Source organism: Pithys albifrons, chromosome 9 (assembly GCF_047495875.1).
Source record: "Pithys albifrons albifrons isolate INPA30051 chromosome 9, PitAlb_v1, whole genome shotgun sequence".
Classification (NCBI taxonomy): Eukaryota; Metazoa; Chordata; class Aves; order Passeriformes; family Thamnophilidae; genus Pithys; species Pithys albifrons.
The window spans coordinates 12,110,806-12,135,883 of record NC_092466.1 but is presented as its reverse complement, the minus strand read 5'-3'; the positions used below and the strand labels follow the sequence as shown (position 1 = coordinate 12,135,883).

Below are 25,078 nucleotides of genomic sequence, written 5' to 3'. Positions count from 1 at the left end.
TTGGTTTAGGGAAGAAAAGTCTTCCAAATCACTGTGGGGCATGACAGAATGTTTTGGTTTGGTACCATTTCTAGAAGGGCAGGCTTAAGTCTGTTCCTCAGAGAACAGGAGCTACCTCTGTACCTGCAGCTGAAAAATGGGGACTCTACTGTGTGAATGTCATACAGTAAAGAGCTTACATGACTTACACAATCGTGACAGAACCCTGTTGTGTGAATATGGCCTTCACTGGCAAGATATAAGAATGTGTAGGACAAACAGCTTCAGAGGACATGAAGCATCTCTGCTGATGAAAACTGCTACGATTTGGTGAACTTCAGCAGAAACTCTCTCTGAAGAAAACTATTCACTGACTGCCTGCATGTTAATGTTACCTTATATTTCCTCCTCATCAATAAACTCCTATATTTTTTCAGTATAAACAACATAATTCATTCAACAAGTGACATTATGCCCAGAGTTACACATTTCCCAATTTCTGGAGACAGATGGGCCTTTGTTCTTAAATCTTTTCCTATAGCTTATCTTTTAAAATGTGTTCTGACTGTTCAGTAAGAGAAAAATCATTTGTCCTGAGTGACAGAGAAAGAAAAAGAAAGAAACCCCAGGTGACCTGGGGACATGGGTTCCTTAAACAAATTAAGGCCACATCTACACATCCCACATCTGTGAACTACACAGTGATGTGAACCACAGACACAGCCTTGAATTGTTCCTGTGGAGTTGAGATATATTGCTAGAGGATTTTATATATACATTGCTAAAGGATTTTATACATTTCAGGATATATTCTTTGAGGATATATCCCAGGCATGAATCACCACTTAGACCTTGCTTTTCAGCCTAAAGGAACACCACGCCCTGGAAGAAGCATCCAGTACAGCACAATAGGCAGAGAGAGGAAAAAATCACCCAAATCACATTGTATAAACAATGCCAGACTAAGGGCCAGTGTTCCTAATTTCTTACTGAAATGAATCTTTCTCTGGGCTGTACACACAGTCACTGCTTAATCTGAAGCAGACCAAGTAAGTTATCCATGATCATACTGACCAAAGCCTACTATCATCAGACCCTGACTGATTTTTCCTTTTATAAGCAGCAGTCAACACTTCCGATAATTCACAAGAAGCCACAATTTCACCCTTATGATTTTAATGGTATCCCCCTATTCAGATCCATTTCCCTGACTAGGCTGTGCCTGATTTCAGCAAGACCCTAAGACCTTAAAAATACCAATTTCCCAGCTGGTATCCTTTGGGATGTTTGTCAAATGCCCAGTGTCAGCACAGCCCTATAGAGGAACACTTTTCCTAACAACAGATGCAGTGACAGCTCTGACGATGGAGCCCACAAAGAGTCTGATACACTTGAACGTAATGGCATCACTGCTCTGAATAGACCTCAAATGATGCTGCAGAGCAGAGAGTGCCCAGCACCTTCTTGGACCTTCACCATATGCTGGCTAGGAAAGAACATGAAAGAATGGCTCAAGCAATTCAATTCAGCCTGAGTTTCTCTGAGCACTTGGGTCATGCTGAACTGTTATCTGGCCAGCAGATGGGGATAGCTCACTCTGGATTGGCCCTCATTGCTAGAAGACTGCTTTCACACAGCTAAGTTTGAAGAGGATTCAAGAAAATTCATTTCTGAGCTTCGTGCAGGGCCACGGAGCCTACAAATCTTCACCTGCCCAGGAAAAAAAAATCTGTGTACAAGTCCCAGAAAACAGAAAGGAAAAAGCTTCTCAAAAGGCTCACTTGCACAGGTGATGTTATTCTGAAGTATCCAGGCAAATGCATAACTAACTTTCCAGGAGAAAATTTTGACATGTCAGGACAGTTTAGAGATAGCCTGTTGGCTGGAGTAGTTTACATACAGCTATTTATACTGACCATTAAACTCAAAATGCTCCTATCTCACAATAACTTGCCTTTCTGGATCCCTGGACCAACTGCAGCAGAGGCACTGCTTCTGTTCACTGCCCATATGGCTGCAGAAGGCTGAGGAGGGCTGGCATGAAGGTTTTACTCTTATCTTTGAGATCACAAGCAAGGAGGTTTAGTGCCTGCAGTTTTTCCCCTCAGTAAGACTGCTGGCCACTGGTAGGGAAGGGTGCTGTAAGGCCCAGATCTGGCTGCAGGCACTCATGTATTAAACCTGTAACTAGGGATCACCCAGTTTGTAGCCCTTTCTAAAACTCTGGATGTTCAGGCTCCACACTGCATTTCCATGGATGTTAGCAATACAGTGTGTCTATTTTAAGGATAGATATTTTTACAAAATTCCCCAAAGGCCAAGCTCAACTCCCTAAGCATAATACTCAGCAGAGAGCTGAGTGGCAATGCAAGTATTCAAATAGGATTTAGAAGCTTTTGTGGATCAGAGTGTTAGACTCTGGAGGGTGCTGGATTTACTGCACATCTCTGTCCTCAGCACATCTATTGCTAGTCTGAGTGGCATCATGCTCATTTGTAACCTGTTTTGAAGTCAGTAATTCTTGTCATGGAGAGAAAGGTGAGACATATCCCTTAGAGCTGTCACTTCTCCAGGGATTGAGGAACATATAATCTGGGTTTGGCTGCAATGATCACTCAGTATTTAAGTCCTATGCTGGCATTACCTATGCAAAACACAAAAACATAAACTGTCAGCTTCTAAGACACACAAATGAATAAGAATATTATTTACTTCTTGTACAGCTAAACAATTAAAATGGTTCATAAGCCTTCAAGGTCTCAAGAAAAGGAATAAGAACAGCTATAAAGCAGTAAGACACTATGAGTGAGTGAAGGTTGGACATCTGCCAACCAAAGGTGTTTTTGAAGGCAGACAAGCCGGGAGATGCTTCTCTAGTGCTCCTTCATAAAAATGAAGGAGCACAGCCATACCTCCCACACTCCCATCTGTGGATACGATGGTGCACCCTTAAAGAGCTGCCCTGCTTCCCTGAAGAGGCAGCTGCTTTCATGCTCTATGAACTAACACCAAAACTGCAGTTAAACTACATGGAATGTGCTAAATTATCTCGACAATATGTGGAGTAAATTTGGTAGAGGGTAAGCAGTATTTCTGTAAATATAACTTCATGTTTTGAAATTTCTTTTTTTCTCAATTAATCTGGCACAGAGGCACAGAGCTGCAAGCATAAATAATAAACAACAACAAAAAAAAAACACTGTAAAAAGAAAATTATGGCCCCAAACAAAATCCATTAGAAATGTTGCAAAATTTCAATAAATAGATTGACCTTCTGGGCTCATAACTATGTTCTAGAATAAATATGAAAGAATACAATGTTGGTTTTACCCAAGACCTTGAGATGCATTTCAGCTGTAAATCAGAGTTCGATGAAGTATAAAAACACTAAAAAGAACAGCTGAAAAGCAATGTGAAGATAGTATTTTTTCATGCAAAACTATTTAATACAAAGATTTTGGTTCTTATGACAACAGAAAGACTGAATTGCACTGGTTTTCATCCCAGAAGTGGATGTATTTCATCAGAGGGCAAAACACATGTACAAAGTAAGAGACAAGGCTTTTAAAAGTGATTAAAGACCCCTGTGTGTCTTTGTTGTTCTAGAAGTATAAACTTGCTAATGAAAGTGCATTTAAGAAAGGGCTGGACAGTCCTTTGAGGTGTCCCAGTTTGAGCTACCCTAAACTAGAGGTGGAACAAGATTTAAAAAGCACAAGTTAATGGTTAGACTTGGTGATCTTAGAGGTCTTTTCCAACATTAATGAATCCATGGTTACTCTCAGTCTGGAATCATCGGTCTGTCTGGAGGACAGCCAAACACTCATCATATCCCATCACTCTGAACCCAGCTGCAAAATCCCAAATGTCACCTCTCACTACAAGTAATAATGTTTTAAAGAATGATAGAAGCCAACGAGTATGAACATACATACACGTTACGTGCAGGTAAAGGACAGCGCTGTCAGAACCCAGGCTGTTTTCCACCAGCATGGTCACTCGGAATATGCCCACGTTCTGGTAGATGTGCTTGATCCCATCTTCTGTTGAGCTGAGATTGGCATATGACACAGCAATGCCATCTCCAAAATCCACCTGAATGAGGGATCTCTGGAGATCTCCCTGTAGTGACAGAGAAAGGATTGAAAAAGACTCTGCTTTACTTTTCAGACACTGGATTAGTGGGGTGACTGAGACCAACCAGGGGATAGTAACAAGGTCAGATGCTACCAGAGGAAGGGTGGTCCCTTCATCAACTTGCTCAGTAGTCAGTGGAAAGTGACCCCCATTTTGAAGCTGACTCAGCTGCACTGTGAAGGAGGTGTCCTCCAAGGCATGTGCTGCAGCTCTGCTTTCCCATTGGGGGACTGGGAGACCTGATTCCTTCCTCTGGGTTACACAGACTACACTGACTTATCACACAACCACAGCTGCTAAAGATCCCTTTCATGCAAGATGCAGTATCTTGTCTTAACTTTAAACCTTCTCACTCCTTTAGGAAGTCCCCCACAGTGGCTCTATATGATGCTTACACTAGCTATATTCACAGTTGCTGGCTGGAGCAGCTCACTCCACAGCCTGGCACATGGAAGCAGCAGCCACTGTCTGGAATGCTAGAAAATTAATAGCTGAGGGAAGTTGATAAAATTGGCTGAAAGGACATTTCATTTACTTTGGGTTTCTTTCCTTTTCTTTTCTCATCCCCTCCCCCCCCCCTTTTTTTTTTATTTGAGAAAGAAACAGTCCTCTGGATTCCCAAGTGGAATGAAAGGTGCCCTTGTAGATGTCTGGGATCAGGCAGTTGATCAGATCAGAAATGTGAATACACGTGACTATAGGAGGGAATTGTAACAGAAACTATATATGCCTTCCTTGTGTTCTCTTAGTCTTTTTAGAACTTCTTGAGAAGGCAGAAATAGTGTAGCCTTCCCTGAATGGGAAGTAGGAGGAGCAGAACTCTACTCAGGGATGGCAAGAGTGACAAATTTTCCTACATGACTTTTTGGACAGACTGAAGTCGTAGTTGTTACACTGCCCTGGCACCCTGCCGGAAGCTCTGCTGCTTTCATATAGATGATACAAAGATAACTGTCTTGCTCTGTTCTGGAGGATGCCAGACTGAAGGTGTGGCATGGGAAATGGCCGTATGTATGGAGTCATGTCCTCTGTTGACCTAAGTTATTTGAAAGAAGATGTGCAGTTTCAAGCATGATGCAGTGCTTTGGGAACTCCTGTGTGACTGAGCCAAGAGAAGCCATCAAATGGGATATGCTTCCATAGCCAGAAGTGAATATACACGCTCCTCAGCTCTGAACTCCTTTCAGAGAGGCACTATATTCTCTCAAGACCAGTGCTGGACTCAGATGAAATGCAGAGATCTCTGAAGTACCCTTAGATAATCTCCCAGTTACTCTAGGTCCATCAACACTAGGGTTTTAGTCATCTTTTTACACTAAAATAAGAGATGATGTCTTTGAACAGTAAAGCCATACTGCTGGGACAAAAGCTGTTCACATGGTTAAAACTGTACCACCATGGTGACCCTTCTGGCTTTACCATCTCTGAACACGGGTTGTGGAATATTGCTCCACATATTTCAGGTAGCAGAGGAAGATGATGGCATTTTAGAATAGCCCTGTTCCAGCAAGTGTCAAAATCTGTGCTCTAATGAATGTTTTTTAATCTTGTCTTCATTCTGTCCATAGCCATTAAACCCATGGTGTCTACAGGTGTAGTCAGAGAAAGGAGCCATTTCTAAAGCATGCAAGCTTTAGAGTTCAATTTTTCTTTCAAATTCCCTAGGGAGAAAAGATGCTGACAGCAACAACCAAAAATCTAATTAGAGAAGAGCTTCAGCTGCTGTTCCCTCAGTCTTTTTCATTTGTCTTGGCCTTTCCTCTTCTGTTTTAGAACCCTTTGAACTGGAAATGCATTTTCAATTGAGTAAGATCCAGGCTATAACACACCTCTGAAAATGCCACATTTTGAAAAGCTGACATTTAAAATTCTAGCTTAGGAAGTGGGAGAAAAAAGTTAGGAAAACAGTGAGACTGTGTTTTGACTTGTTCTAATGTTTTATCTGTGCCAGGTGGGAGCACAGGCAGAGTAAGACAGGAAGAGAAAGCAGGTGAGCCAAAATCAAAGTATTTCCCACATAGCCCACAGCCAATCTACATCAACCCCAGCTGTCTCTGTCGCTGGCAGCTCTCCAGAGCCACTTCCAAGTGGCTGTTTTTACCAAGAGTTTTGTTTTCCAACAATTCTATGTACATATACACATCTTGCAAAAACCTCTCCTGTTGCTTTTTCCAGCTTCCCCTTGTAATTTTTGTCAAGCTCCATACTACATGATAGGGTTTTTCTGAAGCTTCTAGCTCAATTAAGGCAGACACAAAACTCCCTGCATTACTTCTGCAGCCACAGCAAAGCACTTTGATGCAACCAGCAGTGAGCTATCTTTGGTCAGGTTCTCTGGCCTTCATTGTAAGAGGTCTTTAATGCCAGTGCTCTTAGGCATCAAGGGAGAAATTTGCCAAGCTGGCTGCTTGTAGTGATATCTGTGCATTCAGCTCCTGTATATTACTCACACTAAGCTAGTCAGTAAGCAATTACAATACCTGAAAACTGAAAGTACTTTTGATGGATGTTTTTTACCTTGTATTATGTGTATGCAATATTCATAAGCTTGGATATAACATGAAGTACACTGCAATTTTGATAAAGGCTTTAGTGCAGCCAAAGGCTTAAGCATATGCTGAACTTTAAGAACAAGAGTATTCCTTTTATCTTGAAAAAAGCCCTGAAAATTAAAACCAAGTTTCTCAAGGCCCCATATTATGTCTCTTATCTACCGATACAACATTAATTACTAAAATGTAAATCAGAAATGTACTGTTTACTAAGGAATTTTCTAATTAAATGTCCATGAGTTTTTCAAGCATACACAAAATATTCCCCTCTCCCTCCTTCCCCTTCCTGCCTCCCAAGCCAAGTGTATGTTTTCCCTGAACCTTGACAACAGAATAAAACTCTAGAGCATACTCAAGAACTGGATGTTTCCAAAAAACTGTGAAGCTTCCTGCCTCAGGATGTATCAAGAAACAGCCCATACTGTTTGTGACAGTATTTTTACATTGTGATTACTTTTATGCAGCTCTCAGTGTTTTGGTAGACGTGAGATTCTCTCTCAAACAATCCATCAGAATCCTGCCCAGAAAATTGTTATAAAGCCTTTTCCTTATAAGTATTTACTATGAGGGTGTGAAACATTGAAACGGGTTGTCCAGACACCCCATACTTGGTAATATTCAAGGTCAGGTTGGACATGGCTCTCAATAATCTCATCTGGTTAAAGATGCTCCTGCTTATTGCAGGGGGGTTGCACTAAATGACCTTTAAAGGCCCCTTCCAAATCAAACTATTCTATGATTCTTTTTGTCTCTAAATGAAGTATTAAAACAATGAAACAAACACAGTTCAAAGTTTTAATTCGGGCTCTCATGTTTCACATTTCATTTTTAAGTCTTCAACTATGCACCAACTTGTGAGTCTTTCTTACAATTGTAGACGATAGATTTAATAATCCTTTGCAAGAGACAGACACTGCTGCTGTTGGAGAGTTTTCATGAAATAACTCATTGTGCTTTCTTGAGATTAACCCTTTTCCCTCTTTGCCATTTTCCTGTCATCAAAATAAATAATCCATCAGATATTTTCACTGGAACTGAATATCTACACATGGGATACCTTTAGTGTAGGTCAGTTTAAAGCGTATTCTTAATTTTGAACAGATACACAAATCCAACTTGATCAAGTACTGAAGAATACGTTTTCCTATGTAGAACCCTGCTTTAAGAGATATTCTTAATTTTTCAAATCAGAAACTGAATTGTAAGGAGTCGTTTATCACAGAAAAGAGCTTGATACTTTTCACATGTACTTCTTTTCCAACAGCAAATAGTTAATTGTTCTGATCACATCAGTCATCCTGACTGCCAGGTGTGACAGCTCAACTCAGTTATGAGCTGTTTCTACAGGAGTAGATCTGTGCCCCACAGGAATCAATAAGTACAGCCTGTCAGGATTATGCAGAATAATTCAACTTGTGTGACTGGAAGTGCACTACAAGGCTGTAGTGCTGTGTGTCATCGTGAAGCGAGGTCCACTTTCATTCATTTTCATGGAATTTCAACAGTGAATTTAAAAATGCTCTGATTTCTCCCTGCCAGCTTATCAGCAGCAGCAACACAGAAAATGCAATTATTTCAGATGACAGTAGTATGGGGGAGGGTGTATACTGATCTTTTGTCTGTGTGTTATTACAAGAATGTGGTGTTGTCAGTAAGATAAACAGCCATGATTCAGCATGTGCATTGAAATATAGGATGAAGGTTTCATATTTCTGTAATCATTACTAACAAACTTGTGATATCAAAAGAGGAAATACAGTAGAATACCACAAAAAAATAGGGTATGCTTTTAATTGCTACTACCTGTGCATCTTTGAGTATATCAACAATCAAAACAATTCTAATACTAAGCTCATCCCCAGAAACTCCATCTGAATTGAATAGTGAATTGCACCAAACAACAGTGCTGAGGTGGGAAATGCTAAAGGTATTGTCCCCCCAGCAGGATCCCCAAGCTCATTAAATGTACCTGAGACAAAACGCACCTTGTACAGCCACGTATTAACATTGCAATTACAGAAATCCGTAACTGTCCTTAGGAAATTCAGGGCTTTATTTGTATATTCACAAGATAAGAGAGAATTCTCTGGCCTTATGAGCATTCAGTACATAAACAAAAGGCAGGAGGGGTATGAGGGAGAAAGCAAAGATCTATTTTCAAAAGAGGGAATAAATAAGCAGAAATTTTAAGTTTCTTAATCAAGGTCATGCAGAAGGAGCTTGCAGTGAAGTTCAGGAAAGAGCTCAGATTGCCTGAAATCTAGCCTGTGGCCTGAAGTGCAGGAACAAATGAGCTTTCCCTGCACATTAGTCTAATCCAAACATCATATAACAGCAGCAAGCAGTAAAAAAGCAAGCAAAAATCTATTCCCAGTGGAGTGACTTTGTCAAGTGAGAACTGAGGCAGACCTGGAATGTCAAAGACTTTTGGCTGTCATTTTATCAAGATAAAAAATAAATTAGAGGAGGCAGCTTCTCTGTGAATTATCTGTAATGAAACAGCCAAAGCCCTGAACCTTCCTGCCCTGAATGTCTTTACCATCCATTTCCTCAGCAAAGATGTATGAGCAATCAGATCAAACAAGTTTGAAAGCCATTGTGTTGAACAGTGTTGTTCTGGAGGCTGCAGCTTTCAGTGTCTCTGCTGAAGCAGTATAGCAAGCACAGTGTCTGATGTTCATACAAATAACTCTAACATACAAATAACAATTGTGTTTGTGACAGGCAAGAGACCTACATGACCATGTGATGAGAAGGACACAGAAACAACACCCACTTAATAAAATTCCTCTATCTTCTACAGCAAAAAAACGCAAAATATGTCAAGGACATTGCGTTGAACAACTTCCATAGGAAAAAATGGCTTTGTAACTTTGGATTTTGGGTTTCTTTTCTTGTTGTCCAACGATTCAGGTTGTTTAGGCTGAGAAGCAACTCTGTTGTTGAGTGCTTCAGTGTGAGAGGCACCAGGCCTGGGTCTGTGCATGCAGCACAGGCCAGGAAAAAGGATTAACATTTAAACTGGTGGCATTTTGAGGCAGTGAAAAATTTGCCTTGGAGCATAGCTAGTTTTCTCCTATGCTGTCACTGAATGACAAAAATCCTGGTGCTATTCTTATCTCAATGGAAATTTAAGAGCAAAATTACCAGCTTAAGTATGGTGCTCTTCTTATTAACCACTTCCACAATACTTCATAAAATGGAACACATGCCAGTTAGGAAAGTAAATATTGAAGTTTCCTGGCTGTTGTCACCCAGTAAGAATACCATGACAATTATACCCAAACTAATTGGAGAACTAACTTGGACAAACCTTTCCATTAATGGGATCACGGATACTAAGTGCAAAGTGGCCTTGCAAACAGTTTTTAGGAAATCATAAAAAAATCCTAAATAGGACAGGAAAGATCACTTTGGAAAGCATTCTTACATTCAGATCATTTAAGTATGAGCTGTTGGTTGGTTTTGCTTTTAATGATATTTATATGCTGCCAGATATGAATGCTTTAAAGGAAATATTTGTGACAGGGTTAGAGAAAGCACTCAGGAATCAGCACTGCTCTGTGTTCCTGGCTTTGGTGCCTGCCCTCTCTCCACTCACACAGTGAGTGATTATTTCCCTTTTGTGTCTTCTTCAATAGCAGAACATTTCTGAATGCCTTGTCCTTGTTTCTCTCAAGGCATCTTTAACTGACATCGTGGTTTTGTCAGAATGCACAGTCACGGCCCTCAGCACCACCACAGGCACAAACAGGCTCTACAAGAAACTGCTGCAATGTGGTTCCTGCCTCTGAATTCCACACCTGAGTGAAAACATCAGTTTTATACTGCTCCCTACCCTCAGTAATCCACCCCACTACAGAGATGCAGTGACTTTTCAAGCCCTCCAGTGAGCCTGTCTCTGCAGTTTGTTCTTCTTTTCAAACTCAGGTGGATTCTTGGAGCACAAAGCCCTAGAAAGACAACAGGAATACAAATCTGAAACAAAGTCTTGTACCTTGGGTCACCAGCTTCTCTTTTTTCTTCTTGTTCCTGCAGATCAAGTGGAACATGGGCATGAAAAGAGAGAGCCAGAAGGCTGCAGTGTATGGTACAGGTCTGCAGATCTGAAGGCTTCAAACAAACTGCCTCAGAGGGATACAGGAGATGTTAAGATGCAAAGGGACTACAACATAAGGAAAGACCGTTGTTTTTTCACACCCTAAAAGATATCAGCTGTGATTCACATTAAAGGGAGAGTTCTCACTAGGGTGCAGCACTTTAAAATATTGACCACTCCTCCAGGGGGCAAGGGTTGAATAGGACACACTTTTTTCACATGCCATTGGTGAAAAAATGTGCAAGGTACCATATACAGCCTTATTTAACTTGCCTGATGCCTTCCCTTCAGCAAAAAAGGAGTGGTACAGATTTTGTGGATACTGAACATATTTGATTGTACCATGCTGTATACCTGTGCAGGGCAGAACTACCCAGAAATTGGCAAATTCTTGTTTTGTGATACCTCTGCCTGAACACAAGAAACTTCCCTTTGAGAAGTGGGCTTAGAGTAAACAGTCCCCGGAGATCCTTGTTAACCTCAATTATCTTGTGAAATCAATATCCATTCTGTAAAAGGATGGTTGTTCTTTTGATGGGTTAACTTTTTTTTACTGGAACAATTAATTCGGTAAATGTTTTAGCCTACATACAATTATGCTTCTATAACTACATTTTAATCTCCTATAGCTGGCATATAGCTGGGCAAATATTTGTCTTTGTTGAATATTTCTTTTTTTGTAACATCCACCCGAAGTTATTGCCAGATTGGGTAAAATTTACGCAAAGGTTTTGTTGGCCGCTCTGTAAACTCTTTATGCTGACAATTCTAGGAGCAGTAGGTCAAGATTTGTCTAACAGGGAGAGTAATCCAAAAGGCTGTTTCAGCCCAGAGAGTGATTCCTAACCTCCTCCTTATCAGATATACTGAAAGGAGAGCTCCCTTTAGATCTCCTCAGAAGGTGACTCACTCATCAAAACATACTCTGTGTGCTCCTTGACACACAGCATGAGAAAGACACCATCTCATACTGGAGAAGGTGTTGCTTTCAGACTCTGGTGACTACTGAAACTGGGCTATTAAAAAAGATCAAAATGAACAGAAAAGACAGAACAATTCACAGCAGGTCTCTGTACGACTCAGTGGTCAGGGTATTCTTAACATGTTATGTGAGCTTACACATTCACAGAAGAAAGAGCAGGACATTTGTCCTGAGTTTCCCATACTGTGGGTGATTGTCTCTCCCTCTGAGTACTGGCATAATTCTTTGATAGTTTTTTGACTGACTACTCAGACTATCCACCGCCTTATACCAGTTTGTTTTAAAATTTTGCTTAAAGTAGAAAGGTAATGCAATGCACACTTTTTTAAATTTTTGGTTTTTTTAAGTCTGAAGACTTTGACTCTCATTTTTTTATTTTTTTTTCTTCTTCATCTTTAAAAATGTAGAAATCAGTAATTTAATCAGAAGAAATTATATGCTCACCCTGTCATTACAGCATTTACAGTAGAAATGTTGAATGACTGTCGGTATGGAAATAAAGTGACCATATTTTGGAGAAAATAAACCTTTGGCTCAAACAACTGCTACAGATTAAATATGACTTATCATATGCTATTGCCTTTACAAATCAGGACACCTGTTTGCTGGTGAAACCATCAATAACAGAGATGTGAAAAAAAAATTTCTCTTTCCTCAGGAATAACATTTACTATGCAGCAGATCAGAAGTAATTTCCATGAATGCTCTAAGCTGTAAAGGGATGTACATTGTCCCCTGGTGCTAAAGCTTACTTATTTTAGGATTTATTGGCCAGTTACAGGGGCAAAGGGGTACAAGTTAAAAGAAATCAAACTGGATTAGGGAAAAAGAGAAAACTGTTGCTTTGTGAATGATCTTACTTGTGTGCTTACAATTAAACATAGATAAAGAAGTGTTGAGAAGGAAAAAGAGGTGAAAAGATTTCAACTTTTTTTCTACGGATTTGTAAAGGGAGCAGAAAAATGAAATTCCAAGTTAAATTACAGATGTGACAAAAATACAGATCAGAGTCTGAATCAACTTCACATTAGCAATCAATTTCAGACCTCATCCTGCTGATGACATCTTGAGATTTCACCCATAACTGCCAAACAAAATGTACCAGTTTGTGCAATGGGACACATCTGCACCCATACTGTGAGCCATCTTTGGCTGAAAGTAAGTGGTAAATAGAAATGAAAATTCAGTTTCAAAAACAACAGGAAGCCAGAAGCATAGTTAAGGGTGAGGATCAGAATTCATAGCTGCACTCTTCAGTTCTATTGTGAAATTCCCAAATTAAACCAGTTTCCAGTTTTTATCAACTTCTCCCAGCTATTACCCTGTGCACCACAATACTGCCAAGAGCCTCTCCATATATCATCCCTTACATTTCAGAGCAAACTCCACCCAGCTACATCATGGAGCTGACTGACTATATCACCCCCTCTTGGTTCACCTCTTTGCAAGCTTTGTGTGGCATGAATCACACCCAAGGACACCCATGGGGCCTGGGATGCAACATAAAAAGAGAGCCTACCTCTTCCAGCTGCACCAGGAAAGTGACATTGTGTCCTTGCTCTGCTGTCAGTTTGCCGTCAGCTGTGATGATGCGGAGGCCCTGGGGGGCTTTGCCGGGGCACTGCTGTGGTTTGGCCGTGTACCGCTCCCTTACACCATCCGTGCAGTTGTTGGAAACAACTTTCCGGTACCTGAAAAGGGAAAGGGAAACCCATGGAAGATGATGAGAAGAAGCATAACAGGGTTAATTGAGAAAGTTTTCTTTAGAATAAGGAGATTGGAAGAACACGGATTTCCAAATATATTTTAGTACTTGTCTCAGCCAAGCATTCCTCATGTGCCTAACATACAAGTAGTTAATGCTGTTGTTAATGGCAGGCAGTAATTTCCTTGATACCATATCTTAATAAATTATCTAATCCATAAAATTATATGATCTGTTACATATTTTAAATAACTACAAAGTTATAAATAAATTATATACATACACAGGCATAGTTTAACAACTTTATTCACAGGCTCTCAACTTCTTGTTGTAAGGCAAGTCTTTCTAAAGATGTAACCTTCAAGAGCTAGAAAAATATGAGTTGAACCAAAAAAGCTAATTCTGCCTATCTTTGAGTGTATAAACACCAAAACACTGGGTTGCCTGGGTTGCTTTGTTTGCTTTAATCACTTGCATCACAAATGAAGTCCGTCAGTATCTTAACTTCAGCTTCATCTTCCAATCACTTCCAAGGGGGGCAAAGAACAATCATCATTCAGGCTGGTTGCCCATCTATTACTTCAGTTCACATACAAATCAGTTTCATCTCTTTCCACTAATTTTTTTTCTACTCTTTCTGCCTCACCTGATCTCACATGATTTTAAGAGGAGTCATTCATGGGACTAATGATTTGGCCTTTGCCTTATGGTTTTCCCCTCAAGTTTCTTTAAGGCATCATCTTTCAGAGGAAGGTCTGGAGCATACAGAATGGAGATCTGGAGTGATAGATGTTGCAACCTAACAAAGTTAGTGAAGAAGAGGTCCCAAGGGCTTTCACCACTTTGAGACACCTATAGTACATGTATCTGTAGTTGTCATTTGGTTAAGTCCATATTGGTGCTTTAGCTAAATAAAGTCTGGTGTGTCACTTACCCAGTGCTGTTGAGATAACTCTGTCCAAGGCTACAGTCTTTCGACAAGGAAGATGGGTTATACCAAAATGCTGGTAAACATTGGCCATTGCTGTGGCGTTCATATCCATAATCACTGTATTAACAATAAAAGAAACCGTAACATAAAAAAACCCAAAAGAACAAATACAGGTATTAGCTCATGCTCTCTACTACAAGTTTAATTTTCCTTCATATGTTTACTAGGATTTCTGACTTTTTTACACTGATAGAAGAAATTCTTTATTCCATTTCAGCTTTTTTTATTGGGGTAGTTACCTTGCACACATCCCAGCATAAAAAAGCAGAAACAGATCAGGTAGTTCATGAGCTATTACACTGAGTGTTCTCTCTCCACAGACTACCAGGGCTTCTCAGGATCAACTCTAGGCTGAAATAAGATAAAACCTAGACCTAAGCCAAGTTAAATAATTGCTGTCTCAGTCATATCTTAGAAAACTGAAGTGCTAAAAAGCTAATTGTACTTGGAAACTATATCACATAGGCTGTAGAGGAAAATTTACAGCCCTGAGAGAGCTCTTGCCTGAAGGCATTAACAGCATATTTGCTAATGGAAAAGAAGCCTGTGATTTTCCATTCTCTTTTTGTTTGGAAGAGGAAACACTACCAAAAATCATGTGTTAGAAACAATGGGTCAGAGTGTAATCTTTTGAAACAATTTGGGTTTAGCTATGACTAAATGTGCTTTGATTTCACTAACAAAATTTCAAATTGTTTCTGATTTCAAGTAAAAAAAGATTCTATAGAAATTGTTATCCTGGAAAGAATAAACAAACAAAACTTTAATCAGTATCCTATTCACATGTGGTTTTACTTTCTAGCCATTGCGTAATGAGGACTACTTGGTTGGATAATCACTCATTCCTTTTACTAAGCTTTCTCCATGAAGAAGTTAATGGGATTTCCTTTCTGATAACTTCTATACAAAATTTATCAACTCCATTCCAATATTCCTGTCGCAACACAATCCTTGATCTTAAAATGGCACTTATTTGCAAAGCATTTTTAAAAATTATTATCTTTAATGTCTTGGTATCAATTAGCTTTATATTCTAAGATTAGGGCAGTGCTAGATTATGTGATTAAAGGCTAATATCTGTATACTTTTGCAAAGAAGCCGAGAGGAACAAGAAGGCATGGAGGAACCTGATCACAGCTAGTGGAACTCCTGCTCCAGCTCCTCCCAAGGCTGTTACAGGACAGCCCTCAGTCCTTGGCCAGGATGAGACCTACCAGATAATCAAGTGAGGCTGCCCCTAGATCACCCTGAAAATCACTGAGTGGATGTTACTGCACATAGGAGTGTGAGGCTCATTCTGCAGTGCAAGGAAAGAAAATCTGGCATCTCCATTTCCATTTTTCTGGGTGAAGGGCTGTCTATTCTGTGTGTGTGTGTGTGTGTGTGTGTGTGTGTGCGCGTATGTGTGTGTGTGTGATGGTCTAAGCCTCAGAGACTAAACTCAGACCATGCTACAGAGAAGACCATGTGCCCCCACCCACCGACAGCAAGTGGGCTGCCTGGAGTAGTAAAGACTTGGGAGATAGGTGCTTAAAAGTCAGGGCTAGATATCAAGTCCATGAATTAGTCATTGGAGAAATGAAGAGGTCTGTGGGAATGGCTATTGGTGTAAAGCCCTGTCTGTTCATGAGACATGTTAAGTGTCTGTATGTCTCTGCATGAGACAACTGGGGATGTCCAGTTATCAGTGTCTGGGAAGACAAGGCATCCAGGGACTAGATACTGGACAGACCTGGGCATCTAAGACCAGGTACTGGTGGGATCAATACTTTACATATTCGAATACACATATTTTCCAACAACAAGAATGTCTAACTTAATGAAGACTTTTTTAAAATGTCTTTTTTATTCTGTATGAAAGCATGATGACTTAAAAAATTGTAATGAATCACTATTAGACAATTTTAAGAAGTCTGGTACTGATCTAAGATGTAAGACAAAGAAGAAGAAAGGAAAGAATATTTTTCAATTTATCTTTGTTAAGTTTCTTGCACTTGTTATCAAAAGTTGGACATTGAGAAGAATTCAATCACTAGTTTTTACTTCTGCCTTAATTTTTCCTTCTGAAACAAGAAAAAAAGTGTTTTGAGGCAATCTTAAAAAGGGAAAATTAAAAAGATGGCATTAGGCAAAAGAAAATTAAAGCTGCATATCACTTGGGAAAAGTCCTAAACATCTATTAGACTGCATGACTGTTCCAAAGGAACATTTTGGCAACTGTGGTGCTTGGGCTATATACAATAAGTAATTGAGAACATACTCTAGGAAACAGCAATGAAATAGGATGACCTAAACGGTCTTTTCCTCATTTTTTTTTGACTGAATTTTCATCAATCTGTTTACTCAGATGCTGGTGACTGAATGTTGCTTAATTGCTTTGGAAGCATCAGCCAGCCTATTCTCCTATTCTATAATCATTTTTGTTGGAATAAGAACGCTATAGCTGCAGAATACACTTTGTAATGAAGAATAACACCATTCTGATTTGCTTAGAGAAAACAAATATTTACATACAAGTGGGACTCTTGTATTTTTGTAATTCATTTGTAAACACTCTGCAGCACTGTATTCCTAAGTTATCATGTGTGACTCTAATTAAAAAGCTGTAACACTGTACACACACAATGTTCTGTAATCAGTTAGGTGAAAACAAAACAAACTAATACAGTGAAATCTGTCTCAGAGGGGATCAGTACTCACAGTCCAATTTGATGCAGCATTCTGGGATTTCTTACTATACACACATCTAGATTTAAGCTACTATTTTGTTTTCTATTAGTACCTGTATATCTGGGCAAGCTAAGCTTGATTTAACTAGTTTTGACTGTACTTAGATCATATTTCTCAAAGTCAAGAGAAAAAAATCATAGGATTTTCCACAGCAGAAACAGTTACAAGCACAGAAGTTTCAGTGTTGTTTTCAGGCTTGCAAATCATCTGGCTAATTAAGGCCCTACAGAAGTATCATCCCAGTAAATGACATGAATTTCTGTTCCATATCCCTCTACAGATGCAGCAGCTGCCTGTTCACCTCCGCAGTCTTGGAATCTAATGAATTCCTTGGCTACAGGCTGCTGCATGCAGAACACTGATGCTGACAATAAATTGCTGCCTACAATTTGGCACAACAGCTTTGTAGCAATCAACAAGCATTAGCATCAATTGGATTGCCATAGCATGAGCCAGTACAGCAAAATCTGGAGATGGGGAAAGCATCAGCCTTAGACTGCAATCAGCTAGCCGAGTCATTGCCTGGTAACTGGGAATTGGAATTTGCATATATTGATGATATTTTGTGCCTGCCTGAAAAGAACTCAGGTGACACAGATAATGTACCTATCAGAAGGGAGTGGAGCATTTGCCATCAGGGATTGCTTTATCAGTGTGAAGCAGCCCATCTTGTGGCTCTCACTGATTACGGTTTTACCTTGGCCAATTTTACTGGTTTAAACTGGAATCCTATTTGTCTTAGTCAATTAAAATTGCAAGTTCTTCTCTGTAATTAGATACAAAATCATTTCCGAAGTTCTGTATCCCTGCTTAAACCTCCTGATAAATTCCTTTAGCTAATGTTATTTGCGGCACAGTTAATAACCAAAAGAAAATAAATTCCTTAAGGAAGTTTGTAGTTTGAATACAGACCTGACAAACATACTGTCATGAAAGAACTGTTAATTCACATGAAATTATTAAAATCCCACTACTATAAGATATAGAAATAACCACTTAGGTCAGATGAGTGACTGCCACACGCATACCTTCAAAAAATCAAGGGATGACTTAGCATGTACCTACAGGAATTCTTTAATATTAACAGCTTCACCTTAAGGTTGACTACACCAGAAGTTGAAAATACTACTTGTGGTTTTGTAAGCTGTGCTTTCCAAACTTTTTAGACCTTAAACTGAGCGTAATCAAGGTATCTCTGAAAACAGTCACCCTCATTCTGCAGTTTCCAAACACCCTGGTAGAAAAAAATAACTGTGGTCATAGCCACAGAAAAGTCTTATCACCTTTTTACTCAGTTAATACCATTGTATAATAGTTAACTATGATGCATATGTAGATTTGTATTAAAGGGGAGCTGTTCTACAGGATCTGACATGGGATTAAGCTGAGAGAAGGATGGATTCATCTGTAGTCTGAACTATGGATCTACAAAGGTGTATGATTATATATGCATCATAGTATTTGGAGTCAAGCTATATCAGCTTATGTTAATATGGCACCTAAAATCCCCATAATCTTCACAATAAAACCATGCCTGGTAGATATCTAGGCCCTTAAAGATGCAGAGATGCACTGCAGACTTTGCATAGTGAACCTGCATTTTCCACAGCATTCAAAATGAACTAAAAATTCGTTTAAAAATTCTATTTCTTAGCTAACCAAGCATGCCTCAATGAGAATGCAAAGTTACTTAACCTAAGGTTGCAATTGTATGTGTATTTCAGAACTGGCACCTGCACAATCATCAGAACTGATGAGCGGTGACACACGAAGCCAACAGTATCTAATCACACTCAGTATCTGTCCTCTGCCTCCCCACAGTTTGTCAGAACAGTTTCTCATGATGCAGGACTCTGATGTTTTAGCATAAAAACAAACCCTGGCAGGCAGGGCTGTAATTTAAATGCCAGACAATAAAAAAAGAGCCAGTCAGATCCTTGCTGATATCACTAGTGAAGTAAATAGACCTGATTCCTAATTGCACAAAGGCTCCTTTCTGCCTCTCTGGCTCTCCGAAATCACTAGCACCTGTATCAACAGGCTCATAGTTCCCATGAAGGTGTGAGATGTGAGAAACCTGATAGAAGCCCTCAGTAATATTGACAGTGGGTTCAGAGGGAGGACTGACAGTGAGACACTTAAAGTTTCTATTAAAGGACCTGGAAGGCAGGTAGCTGAAGGATGAGCATCACCAAAGGTTTCCATCTGTGTCTAGGAGGTGTTTCTACTGAAGAGATATTGCCGTAATAACGCTCAGACAGCAGGAAGAACACAATGTAAGGAAACCGGGTAAATTAATGTTTTAATAACACTGAAGTAACGGTGTCATGCATTTACCCAAATCAATTAAATGAAGAAGGACATTCTCGTTTCTAGGCTGTTGCTAGGACAGATTTGCCGAGGGCTCCTGCACATTCCCATTCACCCCAATCCTGAAGCGCTATTGCCCTCTGGCTGCGAGCCTCAGCCCCTGCATGGAGAGCCGACACCTGCGCTCTAGCCCGTCCCCAGCTCGCTTGGGTTCTAGCCCGTGATAAAAGATGTCTGTTGTCAGAAGAGTTCAGGTTCCCAAGGCTAGAGAAACTACAGCCATTTCTAATGTCACTCACTTCTGTTGCTGTGTAAAACAATAAACAAATTTGCCCTTTTCTCTGAGAAAGAACCAGCACGGGCTGCATACAAATTTGAAATGAACCTGGAGTTCTATGATGTTACAAGGAAAAGAAAACATTATAACATCTTTGTGTTTTTTAAAACTGGCATTTTTCCCCCAGAAAAAGTGGGCCTGCAGGATTAACAGTAAAAACACTTTTTCTCATTTTACCTGACCACAAAGATACCATTTTTCACTCCAATCTCTCACAAGCTTAGATAATAAAATTTTCTCCATACAAATTTAGTGTTTAAACAGAAAAGACAGCATGACAACAGGGACTGTTGCCTTCTTCAACTCTATATACAATTCTTGGTCCTGTAACCACTGATATTAATATAAAAAGCTGCCCAATTTATGTCAAGATCAAAAAATCAAGGTAGCTAAGGGGGCTTCTCCCTGCCTGGGGGATCCATGTCCTTTTCAATCTCCTTCAATTAAGAGCCCTGCCCAGCAAAAAAAAACAAACAAAAAAAAAACCCCCAAAAAAACAAAAAAACCCCACAATAAAAAAAGAAGAAACAGAGAATTCAAAAGTACTTTTGAAATGTCATGAGTGAGAACCATGAAAGTGCTTCCTTCTTCCTGCAAGGGAAAGCCCCACAGAGGACATCCTTCTGCAGCAACAATTCATTCCCTGATTCCCCTCCAAACCTCATTCCAGCTGCTGCAGGGTGGGTTGGCAGTGAAGCCTCGTGCAGAGTTCAGCAAGGCAGGCACTGAAAGTTACAGTGGTGCAGCAGCTTTGCTTTTCTTAGCAGAGAGTAGAATTCCTTTTTTCTTGCCATCTCTTTTCTCCTTCCTAGATAAACTTCTGTCTTCTGTTCCCTGTGGAGTTTCTGTTCTACTCTGGCAAATCTATGTAAAATTATGCTCCTGATGAATATTGCTGGTAAATGTTTCTGAACTGGATGCTTAAAGCAATATTTCAGTCTTGTTTCATCAGAGGCAGTAGGGAAGGAAGCTGAAAAAGGTAAAATAGAAATCCGTATCTGAGGACTGTAGGAATAACACAAGCTTAGGGAGAACTGGAGGGGATCATACCAGTCCAAATCAAAATGGATTCCATCAGAGGGAAGAAGGCCCTTCTAGGTCAGAAAGGTCCTAATTCTGCCTCGTCCAACAGATTTGAGGGGTTTGTTCATGTATGTGAACTGTGACTGCCCGTTACACATCCCAAATCATCCAAGCTTTCTCTTAGAGATTCTCCCATAACCCAGCAGTGGAGAAAGTTTCCTTGAGGTGAACATTAAAGAAACAAAAGCATGTTTCCTCCAGCAAACGTCAATGTGGTACTTTTGTTCTGTACCTAGCAACAAAGTTTTGTCATAGCAAACCACACAATCAATTTTAATTAAATAAAAATATACATTCTCAGAGAGAAGTTCTGGAAGGAAAGCATATTTTTATCAGAAGTGTTTCAGGTATGCATGACACAAGTGCAAGGGATTTAATCATAAAGGGACTGACTCTGAGTCAGTTCCACCAACTAGTTTATGAGGGTAAAAGCTTGGCTCAGCATTGTACTGCATTGCTGTACAAGAGGGTCAAAATCCTCAGGGAATTTCCTTCCTCTTAGTGATGGTTTGTTTGGGGGGGAGTTGTTTGTTTGTGTTTGTTTTGTTCTTTTGTTGTTGTTTGGCTGATATCTTTTTTACATTACTAGAGAAACATTAAATGGTTGAAATCCAGGACTTTTGGACACATGAATGAAACTACACAAAGAACTGAGTTACCTTCTCTCTAGCAAAGGGCTCAGTGGAAGATGGGGAAATCATCAGGAAACCATATTCGGAGAACCAGTGCCCAAATATGCTCATAACTGTTATTGTTTGGCGCAAGAGGATTTACTTTTTTTGACACATGGAAAAGCCTGCTGTGATTCTATGATTTTAAACAGAAAAAAATCCTATGTTTATGGAAGAAGAAGGGAAACGCTGTAAATTTCCATTGTCCTACAGTGAACTCATATATCAAGGAACAAAATATTGATGACATGAACCTCTTCAGGGTTCATGTTACAGATTAGTAACATTGCAGAGATCTCTCTGGGTGAGGAGCAAAGGGGGTTTATTGGCACTGTCAAAGAGCTACCATTTCTCTTATGCAAGATAACTCAGGACTTTCAGACTAGAAGAAAAGAAGTAAAAAAGAGATTCAACAATGTGGTTCCCTGCTTTTTTTGTGAATATTGCTATGCATCAGCAGTAATCTTGAAATGAAACTAGCGGCTGAACATTTTATCATACCATGAAGGCAATATCTGCTGAACATGATGGTCCAGATATAACAAATGACCAGGAACTTCTGAGATACTTGATTTCTGGAAGCAGAAGGCCTACTTAGCATATGCATATATTTATTTTTACTCATATATATGTATATGTGTGTGTGTGTGTGTGTGTGTGTGTGTGTGTGTGTGTGTGTGTGTGTGTGTGTGTGTGAAGAATTTATTTTTTTACACAATGCTATAGATGTCTTCATACTACTTTCACAGCCACCCCTGGTCATTGCTGAGTTTAGATGTGCTAAATTGACCTGTTATCTTAATGGTGCACAGAGCTCAGATGTGATCTGGAAAATGGTCTGTTCAGCATGAATTTTGTGGGAGTCCCAGAAGGTACAGAAAGATATTTCACCTTTCCTTCCTTTGACATACCTGCACTGTCAAAGAACAACCTATTTCTTGTATATTTATTGATATCTACTCTCTGTCAGCCTACAGTCACTTTAGTGAGCTCTGCATTGCTGCAGTAGAGAGCACACAGTCTTTGTGCCCATTGCTCACCAGTCAAAGTCTGCCTCTGTGCACACACATGGCTCCGAGGTCATACCCCCAGCATATTTTCCTTGCATGCATTTCTTCTCTGACTTGCGCTTCCTGTAGATCCTTTTTGCTCCCATGATGCAAGCTTCTCCCTAGAAACAAAACCAAAAATGTTTCTTTGACGCCCACCAGGCTATTTGTGTCACCCGGTTTTTCCAAGCTTGTGCAGTGGGAGGTGTTACTCAAGGGAAGAGGATGGGAAGACAAAGGTAATCTCAGTATACTGGAGCTAATTAAAGCTACTGAAGCTTTAACTGGAACTAAACCATTTTTCCAATACACACTAAGAAATTATCTGAGCAATTGATGCAGACACATTACATAGTAACTGAAAACATAGCCTGATCCCTCTGTAATCCAAGACACAGAACAGGCCTATTTCTTTGGTCTGATCAGTTTGGGAATAATTTAATTCAGTAGAAACTAGTAATATGTGTTTATGTAAATATTTTCCATGGATCAGTTCAGGTTTTACTGTGTTTGACTTGTATGGATGCTAAAATTCCCTATCTTCAGCACCCTGCTAAATATTTCTATCTAGGGAACAGGGCTCAGCCTTGCAATCTCAAGGGAAAGGAATTTAAAGAGTACACAGCAGCTTTCCTAAAAATAGTTCTGCAAGCTCCAAAGCCAGTATCCTCAAAGAAATACTGTGAAATTCTTGGGTTTTTTGCTTATGCAAGTACAAGAAAGTAAAGAACAAAACACAGTGAAGACTCACTTATTACCTTTTATGCTGCTAAAATTGTTGTAAAATTTTTTTCATGGCTTTGATTTGATTATTTGATGGCATGAAACAGAAGAGACTGAACAGCAACTGGTGTAAAATGCTGTGCTTCCTTGAAATTCAAGGAACTGTACTGATTTTCAGCATCTAAAGATCTAAGTAATAACTGGTATTTTTAGTATAGAGTTTTGCCTTGTATGAGCAGCTAGTCTGAGTCAAGCTACTTTCATTTCATATTCATTATTAAATTCTTGCCCAGCAAGATATATACAGAAAGACAACCTTTGATGATATAAATGTGTGCTTTGCCTTAGACTTCAGTGGAGCCTGTGGTGTTTACATAACCACAGAATTTGAGCCGTATTTTATTCTAAACTGATATAAAACAGGCTGTTGTGTCAAACTTGGCAGAGCTGGGAAGGTGTCCCAAGGCAGATTCAGGCACTGCGCAGAGCGCCTTACCTTGATGGGCACGTAATCAAGTTACTGGACTGATGCAGCAGCTGCATCCAGGATGCACAGGATGGGGCATGGGGACCAATGAGCTGGGGAATAAAGCTTCAACTCCCATGGCAGAGAGAGATAGAACAAGGATGAAACCAAGTGAGTAAGAAATGAGCCTAAGGGGGACAGAATTTGGAGAAACAAATATGAAACTACTAGAAGGGTCTTAAAACACTGGCTCTGAGGACACAGAAGGGTGGAGGAAGAGAAAGGAGGTAAGGACAGGGAAATTAGATGGGAGGTATAAGAGTGAGGGAGTTCAGGCCTCAGTGGCAGTGTTTCTACTGTTGATGCATTCTTCAGGTCTGGATAAGTCTTAGCTAATTACCTGCATGGAGTATGAGACCCAAAAGACAGCTGTTCATGCTTCAGGCCTTACAGAATCTAAATCTGAGACCAACACACCAATGCAACAAAACAGACCCATCCAGTAATGGACAATCTGATACACCAACCAACAGGAAAAGGTATTGGATCATGCTCATCTTTAACTGCAGGATCATTAGCTACTTCAGGTCAGATCCCAGACTCCTTGCTTCTCACCTGGCTATGGAGTTGCCAAGGCCTGTAGTCCTCTTCTGCACATCTCCGATCAAAAATTGACTTGTAGTCTATTTTCACCAGCTGCCACTCTGAGCGGTGGCTGAAATGTCCAAACACACTACAGAATGCAGCAGGAAGAAAACATAGTTAAAGGAAGCACCTGGCAGAGTCCGGTAGTTACAGAGGTACAATCCCTCACAATTTACAACAGAGATCAATTGCTTCAGGAGTGACAGTACAACTCATTTTCACTTGACTGACAGTGAAAGTGAAACTTAGACTGCTAATTATCTATAACTCTATTAAAAATTGCATGTAGCTTTTATTCTGGTCATCAAGACCCTCCCACTTATGACAATATCCAAAATGACTCTACTTGAAGCAGAGTCAACAGAAGACTTGATGTGGGCCTGGATACCTATACGATTTTTATCTCAGTTATAAGTTTGGGGAATTCCTTCTATGCAAATTAAAATCAGAACCTGAAGAGAACATTCTTTATACATCTCTATTAACTAATTTTAGTTTACAAGCTACATATTCTGCTTATTACAGGTCAGTGACAAACTGAATTTTTCTCCTGTTTTTTGCAAATCTGATCTCAAGTAAAATGTCACAGTTTCTGGCACGGTGAGCCCAGATTTATGCA

The 25,078-nt window shown here is 39.8% G+C and overlaps 1 protein-coding gene across 3 annotated transcripts in view; it reads right to left on the bottom strand.

The window, feature by feature from the left end:
• The window catches only part of SORCS1 (sortilin related VPS10 domain containing receptor 1), a 267,062-nt gene that overhangs the window by 23,899 nt on the left and 218,085 nt on the right, over positions 1-25,078 (bottom strand). For all 3 annotated transcript variants that reach the window (XM_071563880.1, XM_071563882.1, XM_071563881.1), the window contains exons 15-19: positions 24,430-24,547; positions 22,617-22,747; positions 14,389-14,502; positions 13,269-13,440; positions 3,915-4,101 (exon numbers count right to left, since the gene is read on the bottom strand). In XM_071563880.1, coding sequence (XP_071419981.1) covers positions 3,915-4,101; positions 13,269-13,440; positions 14,389-14,502; positions 22,617-22,747; positions 24,430-24,547 — 722 coding nt within the window. The remainder of the gene's footprint in view (positions 1-3,914; positions 4,102-13,268; positions 13,441-14,388; positions 14,503-22,616; positions 22,748-24,429; positions 24,548-25,078) is intronic.